Source organism: Fulmarus glacialis, unplaced genomic scaffold (assembly GCF_000690835.1).
Source record: "Fulmarus glacialis isolate BGI_N327 unplaced genomic scaffold, ASM69083v1 scaffold7905, whole genome shotgun sequence".
Classification (NCBI taxonomy): domain Eukaryota; kingdom Metazoa; phylum Chordata; class Aves; order Procellariiformes; family Procellariidae; genus Fulmarus; species Fulmarus glacialis.
The window spans coordinates 5,985-24,699 of NW_009213563.1; the positions used below are offsets into that span (position 1 = coordinate 5,985).

Sequence of the window (18,715 nt, forward strand, 5' to 3'; positions counted from 1 at the left end):
AAATACATTACCCTGTGCCAGAATGAAGAGTTTGCTGTGAAGAACCCCATGCAACAGGCCTTGATCCGCTGCTGGGCTGTGAGGCATCACCATAGTAAATATTACTGATAGCAACTGCTCCGTGATCCACAAGCACAGCAAGCAACATCACCTCCGCTGTATTTTCCCCAGTCTTCCTGAAATGAAGAAGCTCAAAGGTTTTCCCTGACTTGTGCAAAAGGTTAAAACTCAGTTCTTCAGCAACACTCTCGCCCCTTGGCTGGGGGGTGTTATCTGTGGTCATCACTGTCATTCAGCAAGGCACAGCTGTCCTCCCTGAGCCCTATCGAACTTTGCTGTTGGCACCTTTTTACACCATTACCGTTGTAAAATCAGTCAGTGGCTTTTAGTGTGTTTTCTTTTTCCATCTTCTCTGTGATGACCCAATGTCATATCTCTCACACCAGCTTTTTCTTATTTTCTTCATTGGATGACACCTGCAAATGTGTTGATGGGCAACAGCAGAGACTTGGGCATGTATTTCACAAACCCCACATCTTCTGTTTCGTGCAGGCTGAATTTCATTGTCCTTGTCTTTTGCAAGCAGTAGCTGGGCTCTGGGCAAGGAGACACTTCCACGCTGCAAGAGCACAAGAACATATTTACTGCATGTGCAAATCTTCCCTTGAGGGCCAGAGTCTGATCTCAGACTAAACATCAGATCTCTCCACTGACTGCTGAGGGAGGGCTGTCGTATTGAGATGTGCAGCTGCTTTTAGGCTTTTTCAACTGGTTTTGGCTGGAAAGATGAGCTGATATGTATTAGTGTTTGACCACAAAACCAGTGTCCTTAGCCTGGCTTAGTTCTATTCTCAGGAATTCACGTTTTATGTATGTTCCACATGGACCATGAACCACCTGTCTGTTTGCTTCCAACATGTCATATGTCACTGCAACTACTATAGGCACATTGATCCCTGCTATTTTCACAGGGCTGAATTCTCTCCCCTGACCTTTATATGCTTGAGATACCCTGGTGAGGAATGCAGTCAGTGAGAGAGCATCAGTTCCACGGTATAATTAAGGAGATCTAAGATCTCAGTTTAGAGGTACCTATCCTTCTACTGTCTTAATGACAGCACCTTACTTAAAATGGAAGAACCATTTTGTTTCTCACACCATCACCCAAAACCAGAAAGATAGGAGAGCACCACTCTGCCCTGCTTCCCCTGGAGAAGCAATGTATTTGCCCATGGGTCTTCCGTCATGTATGAGGATCAGGACTAGGACTCCCTGGGAAATAGCTCTGCCACCTTGGGAGCCCTTCCAGGGAGGGGTGCAAGGTCAGCGGCAAGATGTGCAGAGCCTGGCACACATGGCATTCTCACCTGATCACGTTCCTGTAGGCTCTTCTGCTGTCCTTGTCCAGACACACCGTGAAGGGCCTCTGCTCTGTGCTCCTGATTTTGATATTGCGTGTTTTCAACCTGTTTGCCACAGCCTGGATTGAGAGAGGAGGAAGAGCCCGGTGAGCGTCTCACTTCCCTTCCCTTGGCTGCACAGTGACGGGTGGTGTGTGCATGAAAGGTATGAAAGGGACAAATGATGACATTTGTCTTTTTTTTTTTTTTTTTTTTTTTAACCTCAGATGTGACACAAGGTGACTCCTTTAAGGAGGGAAGTGACTCCCTTGTCCTTTTTCTGTAGTCACAACCTAATAAAATTTTGCAAGGGCAAACTCCAAACTGGCAATGCTTGCACAGGTTGCAAGGTTTGCGATGTCTGATGTGGGGCATGGTCTGTTCTCCAGAGCCGTGGTGTATCTTGGTGGGCAGCGTGGGCTGCAGTATCTTGGTGTTTTCAAAAGCCAGGTGAAAATAAGCAAAAGTGTGCTGGCTAGCTAAAAATACCAGCTGAGAGACTGGAGGCTCCAGAGCCCAAATGACCAAGGCACAATAATACTTAATGCCACCCAAAGTGCAGTGACACATTCCCATGGGGCAGTGTGTCCTCTGCAGTCTACTTGAACTCTCATGTAAAACAAAAAGGACAGGAGCCCAAGTTTTCAGTCCCATCTCTTGCATATCCATCTTTCTGAATTGGTAATTAGATTCATCGAAGTTCCTGCTTCTTGTTTATGCTTTGTTAAAATATTTCTCCAATGGCCTCTATTCTCGTGAACTCTGTGGGGATTAACAGATGGGGTCTGGGGAGGTCACTGCAGCTGGAGATGTGGAGCTAATGGAGTTGATCACAAAACTACAGACCCTCTCCTGTACCCAAGTGGAGCCACGATGACTAGGACTAAGCTTTATTTCTCCACTTCTTCCCTTGGGTCACAGAATCACCCCAGCAGCAGCTCAGTCTTTCAGAGTTTCCTGAGACGGGATCCAATGTGGCTTTGAGTATCAGGGATGACATTTGGGGCTTTGGCTCAAAAATCCAGACTTTTCCATGGAAAGTAATTGCAAATCACTCTCTGAGCAGGGTGGCCCCAAAGCCTTCTCCTCCCCTGCAGAGTGTTTCCACTTTGACTGTTGTCATAAGGGATTTCCACGCATTGGCCGACCCCTCCAGTGAGCATCCACATCTACTTACTGAGAACGATCGTCCCGACAAGTTGTTGATCCTAATGACTTCGGTGATGTTCACGTTCAGACACACCAGATCTGCAACAGAAGCAGCATGTTAGGCTTGGACCATGGCACAATCTCAGCTCAGCTTTCAGTGGGGCTGGTGCCGGATCCCACACTCAGGTGCACTGCCAGGGGTCCGTGGGATACATAGGACAGCAGAAAAGGAGGACTCTAGCAAGCTCCGTGGGCTAAGGGTTTGCACGGGATCATGCTCAGGGCAGAAACCTCAGAGGCTATGCTAAGGGCAAGGTGAAAGAGTAAGGCTGCAGCAAGAGGAAGACGCTTCCAAGCCTAGATTACAGTTATGCTGAACCCCACATTACAGGGAGCCTCAGGCACATCATTCATGAGAAAACGCACAACCCCAAACTCTGGTGACACCAATATATGCATGTCACTGATTCAACCCCCACAGCGCAGGCACACAGTACGAAGTACTATGGTCAGATTTACTCTACTAAGTTCCAGAAAACTCATCAAACCCTCTTTGCAAGGCCTCAAGCAGGAGGAACCCACCTTCAGCCTCGTCAGCTGGGATGGCTTTCATCACCAGACCTGTGGAGCGCAGGGACATTGCCAGCTCCTTTGCCCGGTTGCTCACCACAACCTGCAGGAAAAGCTCTGTTATTTCATCCTGGCAGAGAGGTCACACATGGAGAGGTTTGGGGGCATTTTTTCCACAAATGCAGGGTTAGCTAACAGGCTTTTAAAATTCACCACGACCTCTCTGTCCTCTCCTGGAGTGCAATTCCAGAGGAAAGAAGGAGGGCCAGAGCACTCCTTTTGGGAGATCTGTGCCGTGCTGGGGGTCCCTGTGGACAGAAACATTTTGGGCTGCCCAGAGCCCCACTTACCTTTCTGTATGTTACTGTGAGATCTATGCCAGGGCCATCCAGGGTTGTTTTCTTCTTGGTCATGCTTAACTCTGCAAGGAGGGAACCGGGTAGGATTGAGGTTTCGCGCATCCCACCTGTCTGTGGTCAGCAGAGAGGGGTCCTCCCATGGGACGAGCCACCCCCTCTGTCACACAGCAGTCATGGTCTGGCACACTGGCCCCTCACTCCTTGCCTGTGGGAGCTGAGGGTCTGTGCACTTAACAGGTCCAATGAGATGGACTCAATTGAGGGTCTATGCCCAACCGCAATGGCAAGCATCCATTGGATCAGACACTGGGGTGCACTGATGGTAGGTCTGGATGTGATCTCTGTAACGGTCCAGCCTTCAGGCACCCTTGTCCCATCACTGGCAACTGAAGGAAGCAGAATTTCTAATAGGGAAAACATCTGGCAGAGAGGATGGCTGTAAAGCCCAGCTTGTTTCCTCAACAAAAACATGATGTTGGTTCAACTTCAGAGGGTCGTGGAGCCAACCAAAGCCACAGTCTACAAAACCTGGTTGAGACCAGGAGTCAGTGACCACAAGGTCTCTCATTTAGCCTGGTGTCATGCACCTGAGAGGGAGATGGAGATGTTTGGGGAGGCCTCCTGCTCATCAGAGAACAAGGGGTATTGCCCTACGGCATGGCCTTGACTGCTGCAGGCTGAGGGACACGGTGAGTGGGAGCTGGGGCCGGCAGCACCCCTGCCCATGATGGCAGCCCCTGCTGCAGGGCTCAGCTTGGGGGGACATACGCACCTCTGTGGGAGATGCTCTCCTGCACCTGGGTGCGCAGCTCTGTGAGGAACACATCCTCAGCCGGCTCCTGCGCCGGGTCGTTGAAGAAAATCTGGAAGAGAGGAAAATCTCGAAGAACAGCTCCTCCTCAGTCACCCTGTGATGTCACACTGGGCTTGTGACATCAAAAGGCTCTCCAGAGCACCCAGGTGTGACATCGTCAAAGGGAATCAATGACTTCATCATAGCAGCCAGGGGGCCTATGGGATGGAGACAACTGCTTTTACTCTGCTTTCTGAAGCCCAGGAGCATTGCAGGCCTTGCCAGGAGCACGGTGGACCTGGCCAGCAGATCCACGAGCAGTGTCCCTGCCACTGGGTGTCACTGCGCGCTCACAGATGAGTCTGTTCCCAGCCTTCCACCCAGAGGCAACTCAGGTGAAGAGGAGCAGCTTCCCAGGCCTGACTGCAGATGCTGGTTTAGCTTCAAAGCACGTAATTTCTATCTGATACACCTAAATCAACTGGTCATTTCAGACCTATTAATAATTTTATTTTCATGAGCTTGTTTTGAGCAAAATGTGAAGATAAGATCCTGGAGAACCTCTCCTAGCCACTCCTAGCCCTCTGTCCAACTCCTGTGGGACTTGACTCTCACTTCAGGAAAAGTCTCTGCAGCTAAAGAGGAACAGCGTGGTCTTAACCAAAAAGGCAAAACAGTGTTTAATGTTTCCATATGAAGCAGCATCACACCCTGTATGACAACAGGGTAGGTTAGGTGCCTCTATCTGAAAACCACAGAGTCAGTTCCTCTTCCCCTGCTTGAGTCACCCACTCTCTCACTTGCTTTTGATTTTTGTCTTGGAGGAGAAATGAGTGGAATAAAAATTCACCAAAAAACCAAAATCCCCAGCCACACAAGCTGAGGACCAGGTGCTCCAAGTGTTTACAAGCTACACGTTATTAGCTCAAGTCCTGGTGATGCTCTACCAGTAATTACAAAAGCTCTTCCAGCTCTTCGCAAGCCACATGCCAGTTTGCTCATGAAATGGCTGCTCCTTTGCTGCAAGAGGTTATCACATTTGCTACGTGTAGATTAAAAGGAGACATGTGCATCGGTGCCACCCTGAGCTTTGAAGGGGGAAAACTGCTAGAGGAGCTGTTGGGGGATTGATGTTACATGACCAAATACAGTAGTTCTTTGCTCTCGTATCAAACGCCAGGTCTCACTCTGATACCATTTCAGAGAAAAGCTGGCAGGAAATAAATAAAACTGTGTTTCAGGAAGCCCTGCAAATCCCCTGCAAGGTACAGGAAGGTTTTGGCAAAGCCACTCAGAAAACTCCTGTTTGCTCACAACATCTAAAGCAGCAGGAGGTGCCAGAGCTCCTGAGCTGACCCGAGCCAGCAGAGCAAGAAATCTGTGTCCTTATGGGGTAATTCCAAGGTTCGCTTTGCTGACCTGTGTGATCCCGAAATAGTCTTCCTGGGATCATTGACTCTGGCTGAGTCGTGCTACAGGGAGTCGCTAGGTCCGGGAGACACAAGAGATGTGGCACCCACCTTCACAGCGTAGACCTGGAAGCAGACGGGCTGGATGCCCATGCGGACGTAGTAAGCGATCACATCAGTGATGAACAGATCAGTCACAAGATGTTTGCTCGGAGAGGAAGGCTGGGGGGGCAAATCACATTACGGATCAGCCACAGTCACTTCTCAAAAACACTGCCACAAACCCTCACGCTTTCCTAGATAAATAATGAGCAAATGAGCTGTCGCCCAGGGGAGCACCGAGCTGCTCTGCCATAACTAGTAAAAGTGAATAGGAGAAGCAAAGGCTTACGCCCACCTGCCAGCCTTTTTTGTAGGCTATCGGTGGTGGCTCAAACTGCCAGGAAATGAGAACTGGGGGTATTTCAGCAAATGCCTCATTCACATTTTCTTTCTTGAAATCTGCCATTTCCTATCCCTTGGCCAAAAAAACCCGTCACAGCAACTGGGTCTTGTGGGCTGGGGCAGTGTCAGCCACATGCAACTTCCCAGCTGCCGGGCCCAGGGAGGGGTTTGCAGGGAGAAAGCTTCAATCTGGGGCACGGAGGAGCCCTGCAGGGCACGAGGTCGTCCTCAGGTATGGTGGATGTGTTTGGGAAACAGGCCAGGCTGGGGAGGTAGGAAGGTTTCCCTCGTACCATGGTGGCCAGCTTGGGAATCACGTGGCACAGAGTGTTGATGTTGCTCTCGTACCATGGGTCAGCTCTGCCCAGGTACCCGGCCACCTCGCAGAGCTCCTCTTGGCCGGTGGCAACGTGGTCCTGCAGGAGAAACACACAGCTCAGAGTAGGATCACGACTCAAAATACTGGGAGCCATAGAGGAGGCAGAGGAAGCTGGGGCACGAAAGCCCAGTGAGCAGCTCCCCCATCCCTCCACCTTCCCTGCTTGGTCCAGAGAAGATGGCAAAACTTTTCTTGCAGCACTCATTTAGCAGGTGCTCAAGAACAAAGATTAAGTGAAGAATGAAAAGAAGAAATACTCATTTTTATAATGGCACATTTGTCAGGACTCACAACCAGCTCTGGGCTAGTTTAAAATATTGTGAGAAGTGCGACTGTTTATCACTGTCTCGAGACTGTCAGAAGGGAAGAGATTTGCCCAAAACAAACTGCAAGGTAGTGACTTGCAGAACTAAAACTGGGGCCACAACCAAGCAGGCAAAGCCCTCACTAAGGGGCGACTGCTTCCCCTAAGCATTTGGAAGGTGAGAAAAGCATCAGTCCTTTGCTAAAGCTCCCTCCTATAGCTGGGGCATAGCAGCAAAACTGAATACCTTTCTAGGCTATGAGTTATCACCTGTCAGGGTGGTCAGAGCAACCTGAATGTCTCTGGAGCTGATGGATTCCCAAAGTCAGTCTGCAAACTGAGCCCAGCCACCCCTTCTTGGCTCCCATCCTCCTGGTTCTAGGAACTAGGCATTAACAGATGTGAATTCCTGTAAATCCCCCTGCTCTTCCTCCAAAAACACCATCAGCCGCTGGCAGCAGGCGGCAGCACCTGGAGCTGCCGAGCCCAGACTCACCACAACGGCCAAGGTGTCTGGCTGCCCTGTCACGACCGGGATGTAGTAGAATTGCAGGTTCAGCCTGGGAGTCAGGAAAACTCGCCGTGTTTCTCGTTTCCTTGAAATGGAAAAATAAATAGCCGTGTCACAAGGGGAAGGTGGAGGAAAACAGCTCTTGGCCAAGGCTGGGCAGTGCCAGGAGACCGCAGCTGCTCTGCGACAGGAGCTCATGCCCTCCTCGCACGCCTCCTTTGCCCAGTGTGACAGTATGGCAGTAATGGCCCTGGGTTCTCAAATCTGGCAAGGGGAGATGGTGGGGGTAAGGGGCGTCCTGCAGGTAGCCTCTCAGCTGGGACCAGCGGTCCCCTCTGAACCCAGCTCTGCTCCCCGGGCTGCTGCCTGCACCACGACCCAGACTCACCCCACGTTGGTCTCCTGGCCCAAGTGAGCTGGCTGGGCAGCTGGAAAACAGCTTTTCTTTAGGATTTTTCCCTTTTGCATAGGAAAATGTCTTTCCTCGTTTATTGTTCATTTAACCCCTTCCATAGACAGAAGGGAAAAACTCCCTGTGTGCATCATTTGGGCCAACAGAGCCAAACGATGCCACGCAGCCGGTGAAGACGGATGCATTTGGATGCAAAACATCCTGTCTCAGGTAATACTGGAGCCCTACCCCATCCCCAGCCATCCTGGCTGCTTCAACAGGCTGAAGAGCAAGCCCCAACTCTGTCCTCCCTTTCCCCAAGCCCCCAGAGCCAAGGAGGGGCTTGGGGAAAGCCACCGGTTACCTCAAAGAGTGGTAGGCTTGGGCCAGGCGCCCCAGCCATCCTGGCTGCTTCAACAGGCTGAAGAGCAAGCCCCAACTCTGTCCTCCATTTCCCCAAGCCCCCAGAGCCAAGGAGGGGCTTGGGGAAAGCCACCGGTTACCTCAAAGAGTGGTAGGCTTGGGCCAGGCGCCCCAGCCATCCTGGCTGCTTCAACAGGCTGAAGAGCAAGCCCCAACTCTGTCCTCCATTTCCCCAAGCCCCCAGAGCCAAGGAGGGGCTTGGGGAAAGCCACCGGTTACCTCAAAGAGTGGTAGGCTTGGGCCAGGCGCCCCAGGATCCGGTCGTCCCCCAGCAGCACGATGCGGGCAGTGTGCAGCCTCTGGAGCGGGGCTGCAGGCTCCGGGGGGATGCCCGGTCTCCTCTGTGGCTTCGCCGGGGGCTTCACCCCAGGACCATTGCAGCCAGCCTGCAGGAAGGCCATGCTCTCCAGCGGCGACAGCTTTTTTTTAATGCCACCTTTCCTTTGGAGCCGGGATTGCTCTGTCTCAGCACTGCAAGGATCCTCGGCCGCTGCGGGCAGGTCTCGCTCGATGCCGCTGTCGGTGGAGAGCACGGAGAAGCGGGTCTGCTCGCAGCACTCGCAGTCTGAAATGATGTCCTGGATCTCAAAGTTGTCCAGGTCCTGGCTTAGGCAGTCGGGCTCACAGCTATGCGACAGCGGGCGGATGAACAGCACCAATTCCTTCCCTGAAGGCAGAAGGGAGCTTGAGGAGCGAAATACAACCAAACCCCAGCTGCGCCCTGGTTCTGTCTCGGCTCCCCTCTTCTCATGCAGACCAGAGGATCAATATCTCCACCAGCAGGTCCAAGAGGAGTCAGTCTTTCAGTCCCATTTCACATTGCACCATGAAGAGAGTTCAATATCACTCAAATCAGGTACTTTGGGCTCATCCTGCTGCACCCTGTCCTGCAGGGGTCCCCCCCTTATCTCCTTCACCCCTCTCCCCCCCAATCCCCTGATCTGACCCCAACACCCCAGTCAGCACAAGCGTCCACAAGCTTGGCCCTTGGGCGATGATTATGAAACTCGCTGCCCAAGAATCAGTGCTAAATGATGTGTTTTGCACAGGCTTCCCAGCCTCAGGCACCGTCCAAACTTGCCACAGCCCCCCAGGGCACTCACAGAGCTGGTCATCTTCTGTCCAGAGGTGAAAGCTGATGCTGGGGTTGGGCAGAGGGGTACCCTGCAGCCCTCCCAAGGGAGCATCACCTGGGGGAAACAAGGATGCTTGTAACACAAGGAGCAGGAGCAGACGGTTTTCCTGTGCCGGTGCATGAACCCCCACTGGTGCTGAGATAGCCTGTGCTGACCCAAAGGGCTCTCCCACCCTGGTCACCTTCTGGCCAGACCTGAGGCTGCAATCACAGACCTCTGCTCTCAGAGACTGAGCCATAAGAAGGTACATACACCATCAGTGAAAGCGAGAAATGAAGATGGGGAAACAGGTACAGGCAAGTGAAAGACCTTGCTTTGCTGCAGACAGCAGAGGGATTGCAGAATAAATAAAACAATCTTCTAGCAGTGGGCCTCTGACACACGTGGCAGGACCTCCCTTGGCAATCTCAGCTGAGACGCAGGGGAGGTCTCTGACCCCACCATCACTGGCTATTTTTAACCCATTATGGCTCTGTGAGAAGCAATGAGACAATTCAATAGCTCACTGCCACCAAAAGGAGATGGTCCCACTCCTCTCTCTGTACCACTGCTCCTCCCTGTATCTTGCAGCGGGACAGTCTTGAGCTCTTTTTGGGGAAGGGGTTGGGATGCAGGGACCTTCCACCAGGAGTAGCCAGGAAAAGGGAAGCATGACTCCCATTTCCCTCTGGTTTACCCCAGATTTGTGTGAGGAGCTGTGATGGATGGGGACATTCGTTATAGTCCATGTAGCCCCAACGGCACCAGGCTGGAACAGAGCACTGCCAGGGATGGAAGGAGATGGCAGTACCACATCAACGCAAGGAGGTTTCAGGGAGTGGTGCACAGTGTCTCCCCAGTCTAGGGCATGGCAAGATGTATCTTACACCAGCAGAGCACAGGAGAGTCTGTCCAACCTCCCCTGGTTGACACCTATGGCACCCTTTGCAAATGACAGAGACATGTCTCTGGGCCTCAGGGCAGCTGAATTAGCAGCAGAGATTGCCACAGTCCCTTGCCTCAGGTGACAAAGCTGCCTTCCACTGCCATGTGCCGTTTGCCAACCTGGACATCAGGTCACTGCAAGGAGCCAGGCTGCAAGGACCTGATCCCGGTGATGGATGCTGCTAAAGTGGAGGCAGACGGGAGGTGGGGATGGACAGATGTAGGAGGGCAATGGCGAGGACACGGCAGCGAGACAGGGGCCTACCAGCTTGCACGGCTCCCTTAACCCACCGTGCATGGCTGGCCGGGAGCTCACCTGCTTGCAAGGAGCTGAGGACGGCGCGGTAAATCTTTTCTAGCCTTGCTGCGTGCTGGCCGCGGTCTGCGCTCGCCTCGTTTCCTGCACACTCGACTGCCGCCACCACTTGCCGGAACCAGTGCTCGACATCGCTCGTGGGCATATCCTGTTGCGAGGAGCAGCTATTAACACCCGGAGGTGTGAAAAGAGGAGATGCTCCACGGGCAGGGCCACGGGAGGGGGCAGGAAGAGGGCAAATGAGTCCTGCAAAAATTATTGTTTCGCAGCGGAGGGCATAAATGTCCTTCTGTCTCCGGGGAAGGCTGGAGGAGAAGAGATACTGGCTGTACTGTTTGCTTAAAGCTTTTTTCTGGCAGGTTTGCAGCTGATGGGCACTGTGCTCCCAGCTGCCACGAACTCAGGCAGTCAGCAGCAGAACTGGCAGCTCAGGTGACCCTCGGGAGATGGGGACAGCAGGCACACAAAGGTGTCCTTGGAGTGGAAATCGCTGAGAGCCCCTGCAAAGTTGCCTTTCTGAACCAGACATTTGTCTTACTGTGGCCCCACAGCTCCTTGAAGGAGGTTTTGGAGAAAACTGGTTGAAACATTTCCACTGAGATGTTTTTGCAATGACCAGTGACTCATAGAGGAGCCTATATTTCAGCCGCAGAGCCCAGCTTTGCCGTGCAGAACTGAAGACTCAAACTGAAGATTCAAAACCTCTAGGTCCTGGTGCAGCATCTCTTATATTTGAAGAATTTTTTTAGTTTAACACTCGTAGCCCAGCCTTGCAAGTAACACTGGGACTACTGGGAATGGAGATCAGCAGTAAGGAGCCAAGGGGGCCTCTCCACTTGCCAGAAAACCTTTCCCTGCTCCGAGATGCCCAGCAAGAGCAGGACCATTGGAAAACCATACATGGTGTGGCAGAAGTGGTGCGGTTACCTGGAGGCTCCCCTTCAAGTCACTGATGTCGCAGCCCTCGCCCAGGGCCGCCTGCATGGCGTGGATGATCACATAGCACATGCACGCCCGGGGGCTCTGGGAGACCTGAGCTGCCTCCGTGTCGGTGACCAGCGCGTTGCAGATGGCTTCAGAGAGCAGATCTGGATCGGCAAAGATGAAAATCCTGTGTGGGGAGGGAAGATGGGAAAAGAGGGAGATGAGATGAAATGAGATGAGGACTTCCCGTTACTGACATCGGGGCTGGCACGAGCGGCTCATATCTCCATTATCGCGTGCAGAGAAAAAGGGTTGCTGCTGATATTCCCTTTCTCTGCCCTGTCTGCCTGTCAAGGGAGGCTTCCTGCCTCCCAGGACCATAGAAATAAACTGGGACACGTGGGAGGAATGTGCTGCTCCCAACGCAAAGCTCCCCCAAGACCACATGCTGCCACGTGGTTTATGTCCAAATTGTTTGTTCCATCCAACATTAATTCAGAGCGCAGGAAAAGGACAGATTTCACTATGGGACTATAAAAGAAAGAAAAGTAACAACCCATTAAAAGAGGCGCTACTCACTTTTCCTGATAAGGATACGGGTCGCTTTTGAGACTTTGTTCGGAAATGACCATTCTTTGGTACAACATACCTAGCAAATGCAAGAAGATAAACATGCAGGAGTCAGAGCATGTGAAATAACAGGACAACTCACCGGAGCAGCTCAGCACTGCTCCAGTTATAGAGGCTGATGGTGGGTCTGCCAAGTCGGCAAACACCCATTGCTGGAGAGATGAAGTAAAAGAGCCAAGAATTGGGCCCAGAGTTAAAAATAGTCAAGGACGAAGATAGGCGTGCTACATAAAAAGAAAACCCCTTCTATTCAGGGACAATTTCCTGTATTTCCCTTCCTTTGTTTAGTGGATTATGAGCTCGGGAGTGGAGTCGGAAGTAGGAGGAAGAGCCCAACTCCCAGCCTCTGGCCTCGGGGCCACATCGGGGGCCAGCGTTTGGGTGGATATGAAGAGTACAACACTTTTCTCAATCAGAAGGGATGTACTTTACCCTTACCCTACTCTGGGGCAGGGAAGACACATCCACCCTGCTTCGGTCAGATACTTAATACAGTGTGCAATCATCTTGTGAACCTCGTGGTGCTCTGAGAGAAGCTCTTATCTTGGTTGGAGATTCCCATTTCTCCACACTGAATCATTGTTTTACCAGAAGTCAGGTGAGATAAAGGTGGACCTTGGAGCTCCAGACAAAGTGGTACTGGGGAAGAGTGGTAGGGGTGATGGTGATGGGCTGAGACTACCAAGAATGGCACTTTCTCTCTAATTTTTCACCAGGTTTCTCATATTTTACCCCCACCTCACAAGGTGTCTGCACCTTGCACTCTTTTAAAGGATTGCTTTTAAAGACTCTTATTAAAGAAAACTTTAGCAAGAAGAACTTTAATGAGCAACGTAGAGAAAAAGGAAAATAGAGTTGTCCTCTGGCTTGCTTTCTGAAAGGCACTGTTCTCTGCAGAAACTAATGATGTTTTAGTGTCTAAAACCCAATGCGCAGGTAGAGGAGGGAAAGCCCATGCTGAAAAGCCTGCAACTAGATCTCAGATGGAGAGTTCACTTTGCAAAAAGGAGACCTCTGCAAAGTTTATGATATGCCCTGGCTGGAAGCATAAGCACCCTTTTGCTATATAGACAGAGGGTGTATATATACGCCTGGCCTTAGATGGTGGTACCTGGACTTGACTCTGGTGGTGCCTACACTGACAGCGGGAGGACCTCAAGGTTTTCTGCTAGTAACTAAGGCTCAGCAGACTGAAATCAGCAGAGGGGAACCCTCCCATTCAAATACATCCCGAAGACCTGCAAGCATTTGGCCAGCCCCATGCAGAAATCCCTGCCATGGCTCGCTGCATTAGGCAAAGGCCAGCTCAGGTATGGAAACCCCCCAAAACCCCCACTGCCATTGCTTCGAGGACCCAAGCCGTTCACCGTTCCATGCACGGGCAGAGTGGGGAAGCCTTCATACCAGGTGCTGTCCTTTCCATCTTCAGCCTGACAGCATAGTCCAAACCGATGGTGCAGAAAGGCTTGGGCAGGGTGAGCAGCTTCTTACAGAAATCATACACTCTGCTGCAGAGTTCATCGGAGATGCAAGGAGCCTGGAGTGAGAAGGGGGCAGTTAAGGAGATGCCACGGGCAGTGATCCCTAACGGTGCTCTCCCCAGAAGACCCCAGGGTGGGAGGGCACAGAGCTACACCAAATTCAATATGGATTTAAATACAATATATGAAGCAGAACCAGGCCCTAGGATGGGTTGGAAGCCTCCAGCTTCTCACTGAAGGGCTGTGGGCACACATTTTTGCCAGGTTGTGGCTTTCTGCACCATCAGGCACCTAAACACCTCCAGAAAAGGAGGTCAGCTGGAAGGACCTGTCACTCCCATACATGTCACAGGTGCCAGTGTCTCAGCCATCAAACGTCACACTGGGAAATGCACAGCTGAGTCCACCCACGGTAGTCCCAGGGATTTGCTGTGCAGGTACTGGGATATTTCATCACAGGAATAGGTACTGAGTGACTTCAGGTGGTCCCTCCTGTGGCTTCTGATTTCCCTGGATCTTGCCCCAGCGAAGCCCGCGGTAGGTTACCTTTATCAAGGTGTACATCAGCGTGTGCAGCAAGGGGATGATGTAATGTCTGAAGTCACCTCGCTCCGCCTGAGGGACCAAAAGGCACAGTCAGGGTGCTGGGATGGGCAACAGCAGAGACCAGAGCCAGGGGAGCCACCACAGCCCGCGGGATGTGCTGGGTCCTGGCTGCTCAGCGGCTCAGGCACACAGGGAGAGCAGGGGAATTCGCCTTGGCTCAGGGGTGATGCTCCCCAGGCCAAGGTGGGGTTGACGTCCCTCCATGGGCCATCAGGGTGGGCAGGATGTCCCTGGGGCAGACAGGTCCTGCCTGGTGGGCAACACATGCAAGCCAAGCCTTGGGGAAGGGTGAGGGGGAGGTGGACCACGCTGCCGTGGCCACCACTGCATCACAGGGCTGGAGATTGTTGTAGGGACATGAAGGCTCTGGGAGCTGCTGCGGGAGCGTGGTTTGCACACCAAGAGCTGCGAAGCGCATATGCAGCAGTCATGGTGGGAGAGAGCCAGAGAAAGTCTCTAACGGAGCTCATTAAGGAGCTCCTTTTTCTTGCAAAAAATCATGTGAAAATATAAAACCAGTGGAAACCCTCTGGAAAAAGGCTCTTTTACATTTGGTGGGTGTAGGACAGGGAGGAGAGATGCTCTTGCATCCCCATCCTGGCCCGTGGGAAGCCAGATGGATGCTCAAGCCCACACAGTCCTAGTCCCACCCTGCAGCCTGGCTCTAACTGACAGCTCCAGCAATGGGAATGCCCCTGGATAAACCTGGTGTCGTGGTTTAACCCTAGCCAGCAACTAAACCAGGACACCTGGGAAAGATATTTCCATTTCCAGCACCTTTCTTCAGGGCTGCTGTGCTGATGGGTCTGAGTTAAATGGAACTGATGGCAGCAAAGCTTTAGAAATTATCAATAAAATGAATAATACTGAATTGCTGAGACGAGCTGATATTTGCCCAGAGCCCCAGAGGAACTCAAGCATGAAATTGCTAAATTATTATCTGTGGTTGGTACTGACTGCTCAGAGCTGCTGCAGTACCAGAGGAATAAAAAATTAAAAAAAAAAAAAAAAAAAAGAGACACTGATTTCCAAGAAGAGCTTCAGGGAGATGAAGGGAATTACAGGCCAGGAGGCCTGACATCCCTCCTGGGCAAAGAACGATAAGAGTAGCAGAGTGATAACAGGTATAACGGGGAGGCACTGACACAGCTTTTGCAGAGGAAAGCAGACCTCAAGCCCTCTGGGGGAATCCCTACATCCATAGTCAAGGGTGACGTGGGTGCTCCTGTCTATCTGGATTTGCAAAAGTCACTCGATAAGATTCCTCCCCAAGGCACTGATGGAAACCAAACTGCCGTAGGATGAGTGAAACAGCCTGCAAATAGTCTCAGAGCTGCTTAAAAGGCAGGAAACAAAGATTGGGAATAACCACTCGATGTTCACAGCGCTGCGATGTGTGCTGTGATGGGCTGACGCGGCTCAAGCGTTGACGGAGGGAGGTGACAGCCTCTGCAAAGGGTGCTTGGCCCCCCCGGGGCTGAGCAGCAGCTGGCTGGAGACACGGGAGCTGAGCAATGCTGAGCAAGGCAGCTCCATCCTTCCAGCTCGAAAGGAGAAATAGCAAAGATGCAGAGCAAATGGTACGGGGAGATTTCTGCACAAAGGATGACTAGCAGGGGCTTATTACCAGGGTGGGGAGGAGGAGGTGGACAGGGGGACATGGGCTCTTCCTCCCTGCACCGGAATGAGAGGGCGCTAGGTAAAATGAGGCAAGCTCATAAGAAAGAAAAGGTGCTACTTCTACACATGACATCTCATCAAACCACAAACCAGGTCATGCCAGGATGCTGAGGGTGCTAAAGTTTACACAAGACCAAAAAATGACAAGACAAATCAATGAAACAAAAAAAAAAAATCCATCACAAGGTTTCCGTCAGATGCTCTCAGGACAGGATACTGGGTTAGATGTTTCTGCTCTGACACCCTCTGGGGAGGAAATGAGTGATGTGGAGGAGAAATTTCCACTCTACCTGTGACTGCAGCCGGTTGGGGTGGGATGAGGGAGATTTGGGGGTGGTGGGAAGTGTTTCACACTGTGCTATTTGCAAGCTGCAAAGGCCAGCTGCCTTTGGCTGCTGCAGCATCAAGGAGCCTGGGGAGGTTCCCTGCTCTGCCCATGGCTCGCCTCGCTGTCACTTTTGGGGCAAACCCTGGTCCCTGCAGCCGTCAGCTGGGGACGAGCTACAGCTCTGCCCTGGTGTCCCACAGAGTTTTCCACTCTTTGCTATGAGCCACGGTCCACAGCTAGGCTCAAGGCCCCTAAAAACACCTTAGTCATCTCACGCCCGGGATGCCCCAGGAGGGAGGCAGGGTCGAGTCCCCGAATCCCCATCCCTCTGCTCCCGCGGGCCCCGCAGTAGGGCACACGCCATGGAGGGGCCAAGCCCGGTGCTCAGGGGACGCCTCTGAAGCAGCACTCACCCTTTCCAGTTCCTTAACCAGGATCCTGACCAGGACGGAGCTGTTACTGGGATTCTGGTCGATTTTTTTATGCAGGGTCCATCGCAGCATCCCTGAGAAGTGAAAGCCAAGAGAGGTCAGGTTGCAGAGCAGCGCAGCGATGGGTCAGGAACAGCGTTTGACAGAGGAATCAGCAGACCTGGGCACTGTTGCTGCAAAAATCACCCACTGGGATGCTACATTGACATCACTATCAGAGCTAAACCAGCCTTCTCTGCCCTCTGCCTCAATCAGTGACCCTCTGCAAGGGGCAAGTCATGCTGCTGCCCTGATTCCGGATGCAGCATTGATGTATCCTACCTCTAACACTGGGAAAACTTTGGAAGAAGGTCCCAGAAATCCTAGGAATGGGGGGCTGGAGAAAAGCAAGGCAGGGCAACGGACATGGAGTTTCCTGTTCCCTCTTTTGCTCTGTTTATGACTGCCTGCTTTCACCGCCTGCCCCCGGGAATTTGGGTTCCTGCTAGTCCCAGCACACAGCACCTGAACGCTGGCTGCCGGTAGCTCAGATTCAGAGCAGGGACCACAAAGCAGCTCAGTCCTGCAGATGTCAAGGCTCATTCCAGACAAAATCAAATTTAATTAACTGTAAAATATTCCATGCACTCCAAGTAAAATCAATTTTTCAAAATCAATTAAGTTTCCTAAGGCTGTGGCAGTCCAGTTACTGGGTCAACTAGAGTTTTATTCTCCAAAACCGTAACACAGGGATTTCAATTGTCTCTTTAGTGAGGAGCTGAGCAGTGTGTGGCAAAGCGATACCCCTGCAAGGACAGACGGGGAGACTCCAGCTCAGAGGTGTTAAGTGAGTTGACCGGGGTGACTTGGTGTCGGAGCTGGGAACAGCATCACAAACTCTGGCATTTGATGTCCCACCTCAACACTGGACCCCCCGAGCGAGTGAAGGGTATAGAGGATTTAACAGCCACGTAGAGGAGGGATGAAAGCTGCTGAGGTTGGTGCACAGCAGACACCAGGAGCTTGCGAAAGATTTAGCACCTCCGAGAGCAGGTTAGAAAAGGCAGAGCAGTGCCAGGGAGGTGAGGCCACTCCGTGTCCCCCATACCCTGGTGCCGTCTGAGAGAGGGGAGCGGTCGGGGATTTGGGGCCAAGCAATGCCCCAGCGAGGCAGCACCGGGGACAATGGGTGCTGCGTCCCGGGAGCCATGCCGGGGGTCCGCCTTACCTCGGTCGCACTGGCAGGCGGGGTGGTGCCCGTCCAGCTCTCGCAGCAGAGTGCGGACGCGGCGCAGGATGTCGGACTCCACCTCTGTGGGGACGAAGAGGACGTGAGCAGCCAGGCCAGCACCCCTGGGAGACCGGCACCCAGGGACAAGCCACCCCACAAATGCCACCTCACTGACTGGTGGCCCCTGGAGCCGTACTGGAGAGCAAAGCGCTCCTGCAGGGACGTGGCGGTAGAGAAGCTCCGCAGAGGACTGCTCATGCATGAGCTCTGCAGAGCCTCTCTTTCCCCTTGTTCAATAAAAAAATCACACATCAAATATAGAAGCTAACAAAATTAAACCACAGCTTGGCTCCGTGAAAGCGCAGAAACACCTCTGTGTTTTGGCACTGCATGGATTCGGCCTCAACCTCATACCCATTGCAAAGAGCACTCTTGCAACATGGTCTGCTGCCTGCACCGGCAGCTCGTGGGAAACCCAGACAGAGCCACCAGGCTGGACATGTCACCTCCTGCCTTCCACCCGCGACCCCTCGCAGCCTCTCCCCGACGTGCGACCACCCATCCGCGGGCCCCCAGCGCCTTCTGCTCCCCCGGGCAGGGACCCGAGGTCAGTGCTTCTGCCTGGTAACCACCACACGCGCCTCGTACGCACCAAAACCAAACTGCATCCTGCTCTCGGTCAAAAATAAGTCTGACAATCTCAGACCCAGTTTGGGGTATGACTCGTATGTGGGGCGAGGACTTGTGGTCACGAGTGAGCTCGCATGACAGCTGGCTGGCCGTGTTCACCGACACATCACAGATGTAAAATGAAAGTCAGCCCTGAAAGCACGTGGCGTATCGTCCGGGAAAGCTGCAAGGTCCCTGTAGTCCACCACAGCCTGTCTTTGTGTCCCTTCTTACACTGGGCTTCTCTT

At 52.5% G+C, this 18,715-nt stretch overlaps 1 protein-coding gene across 1 annotated transcript in view; it reads right to left on the reverse strand.

The window, feature by feature from the left end:
• Positions 1-462: 462 nt before the first annotated feature.
• Positions 463-18,715, reverse strand: part of PIK3R6 (phosphoinositide-3-kinase, regulatory subunit 6) — a 20,646-nt gene continuing 2,393 nt past the window's right edge. The window contains exons 2-19 of the mRNA XM_009578223.1: positions 17,796-17,879; positions 16,571-16,662; positions 14,090-14,158; positions 13,467-13,599; positions 12,012-12,081; positions 11,436-11,619; positions 10,509-10,656; positions 9,236-9,322; positions 8,352-8,799; positions 7,304-7,403; positions 6,418-6,540; positions 5,792-5,902; positions 4,251-4,341; positions 3,470-3,540; positions 3,132-3,222; positions 2,578-2,648; positions 1,368-1,480; positions 463-619 (exon numbers count right to left, since the gene is read on the reverse strand). Coding sequence (XP_009576518.1) covers positions 463-619; positions 1,368-1,480; positions 2,578-2,648; positions 3,132-3,222; positions 3,470-3,540; positions 4,251-4,341; positions 5,792-5,902; positions 6,418-6,540; positions 7,304-7,403; positions 8,352-8,799; positions 9,236-9,322; positions 10,509-10,656; positions 11,436-11,619; positions 12,012-12,081; positions 13,467-13,599; positions 14,090-14,158; positions 16,571-16,662; positions 17,796-17,879 — 2,243 coding nt within the window. The remainder of the gene's footprint in view (positions 620-1,367; positions 1,481-2,577; positions 2,649-3,131; positions 3,223-3,469; positions 3,541-4,250; positions 4,342-5,791; positions 5,903-6,417; positions 6,541-7,303; positions 7,404-8,351; positions 8,800-9,235; positions 9,323-10,508; positions 10,657-11,435; positions 11,620-12,011; positions 12,082-13,466; positions 13,600-14,089; positions 14,159-16,570; positions 16,663-17,795; positions 17,880-18,715) is intronic.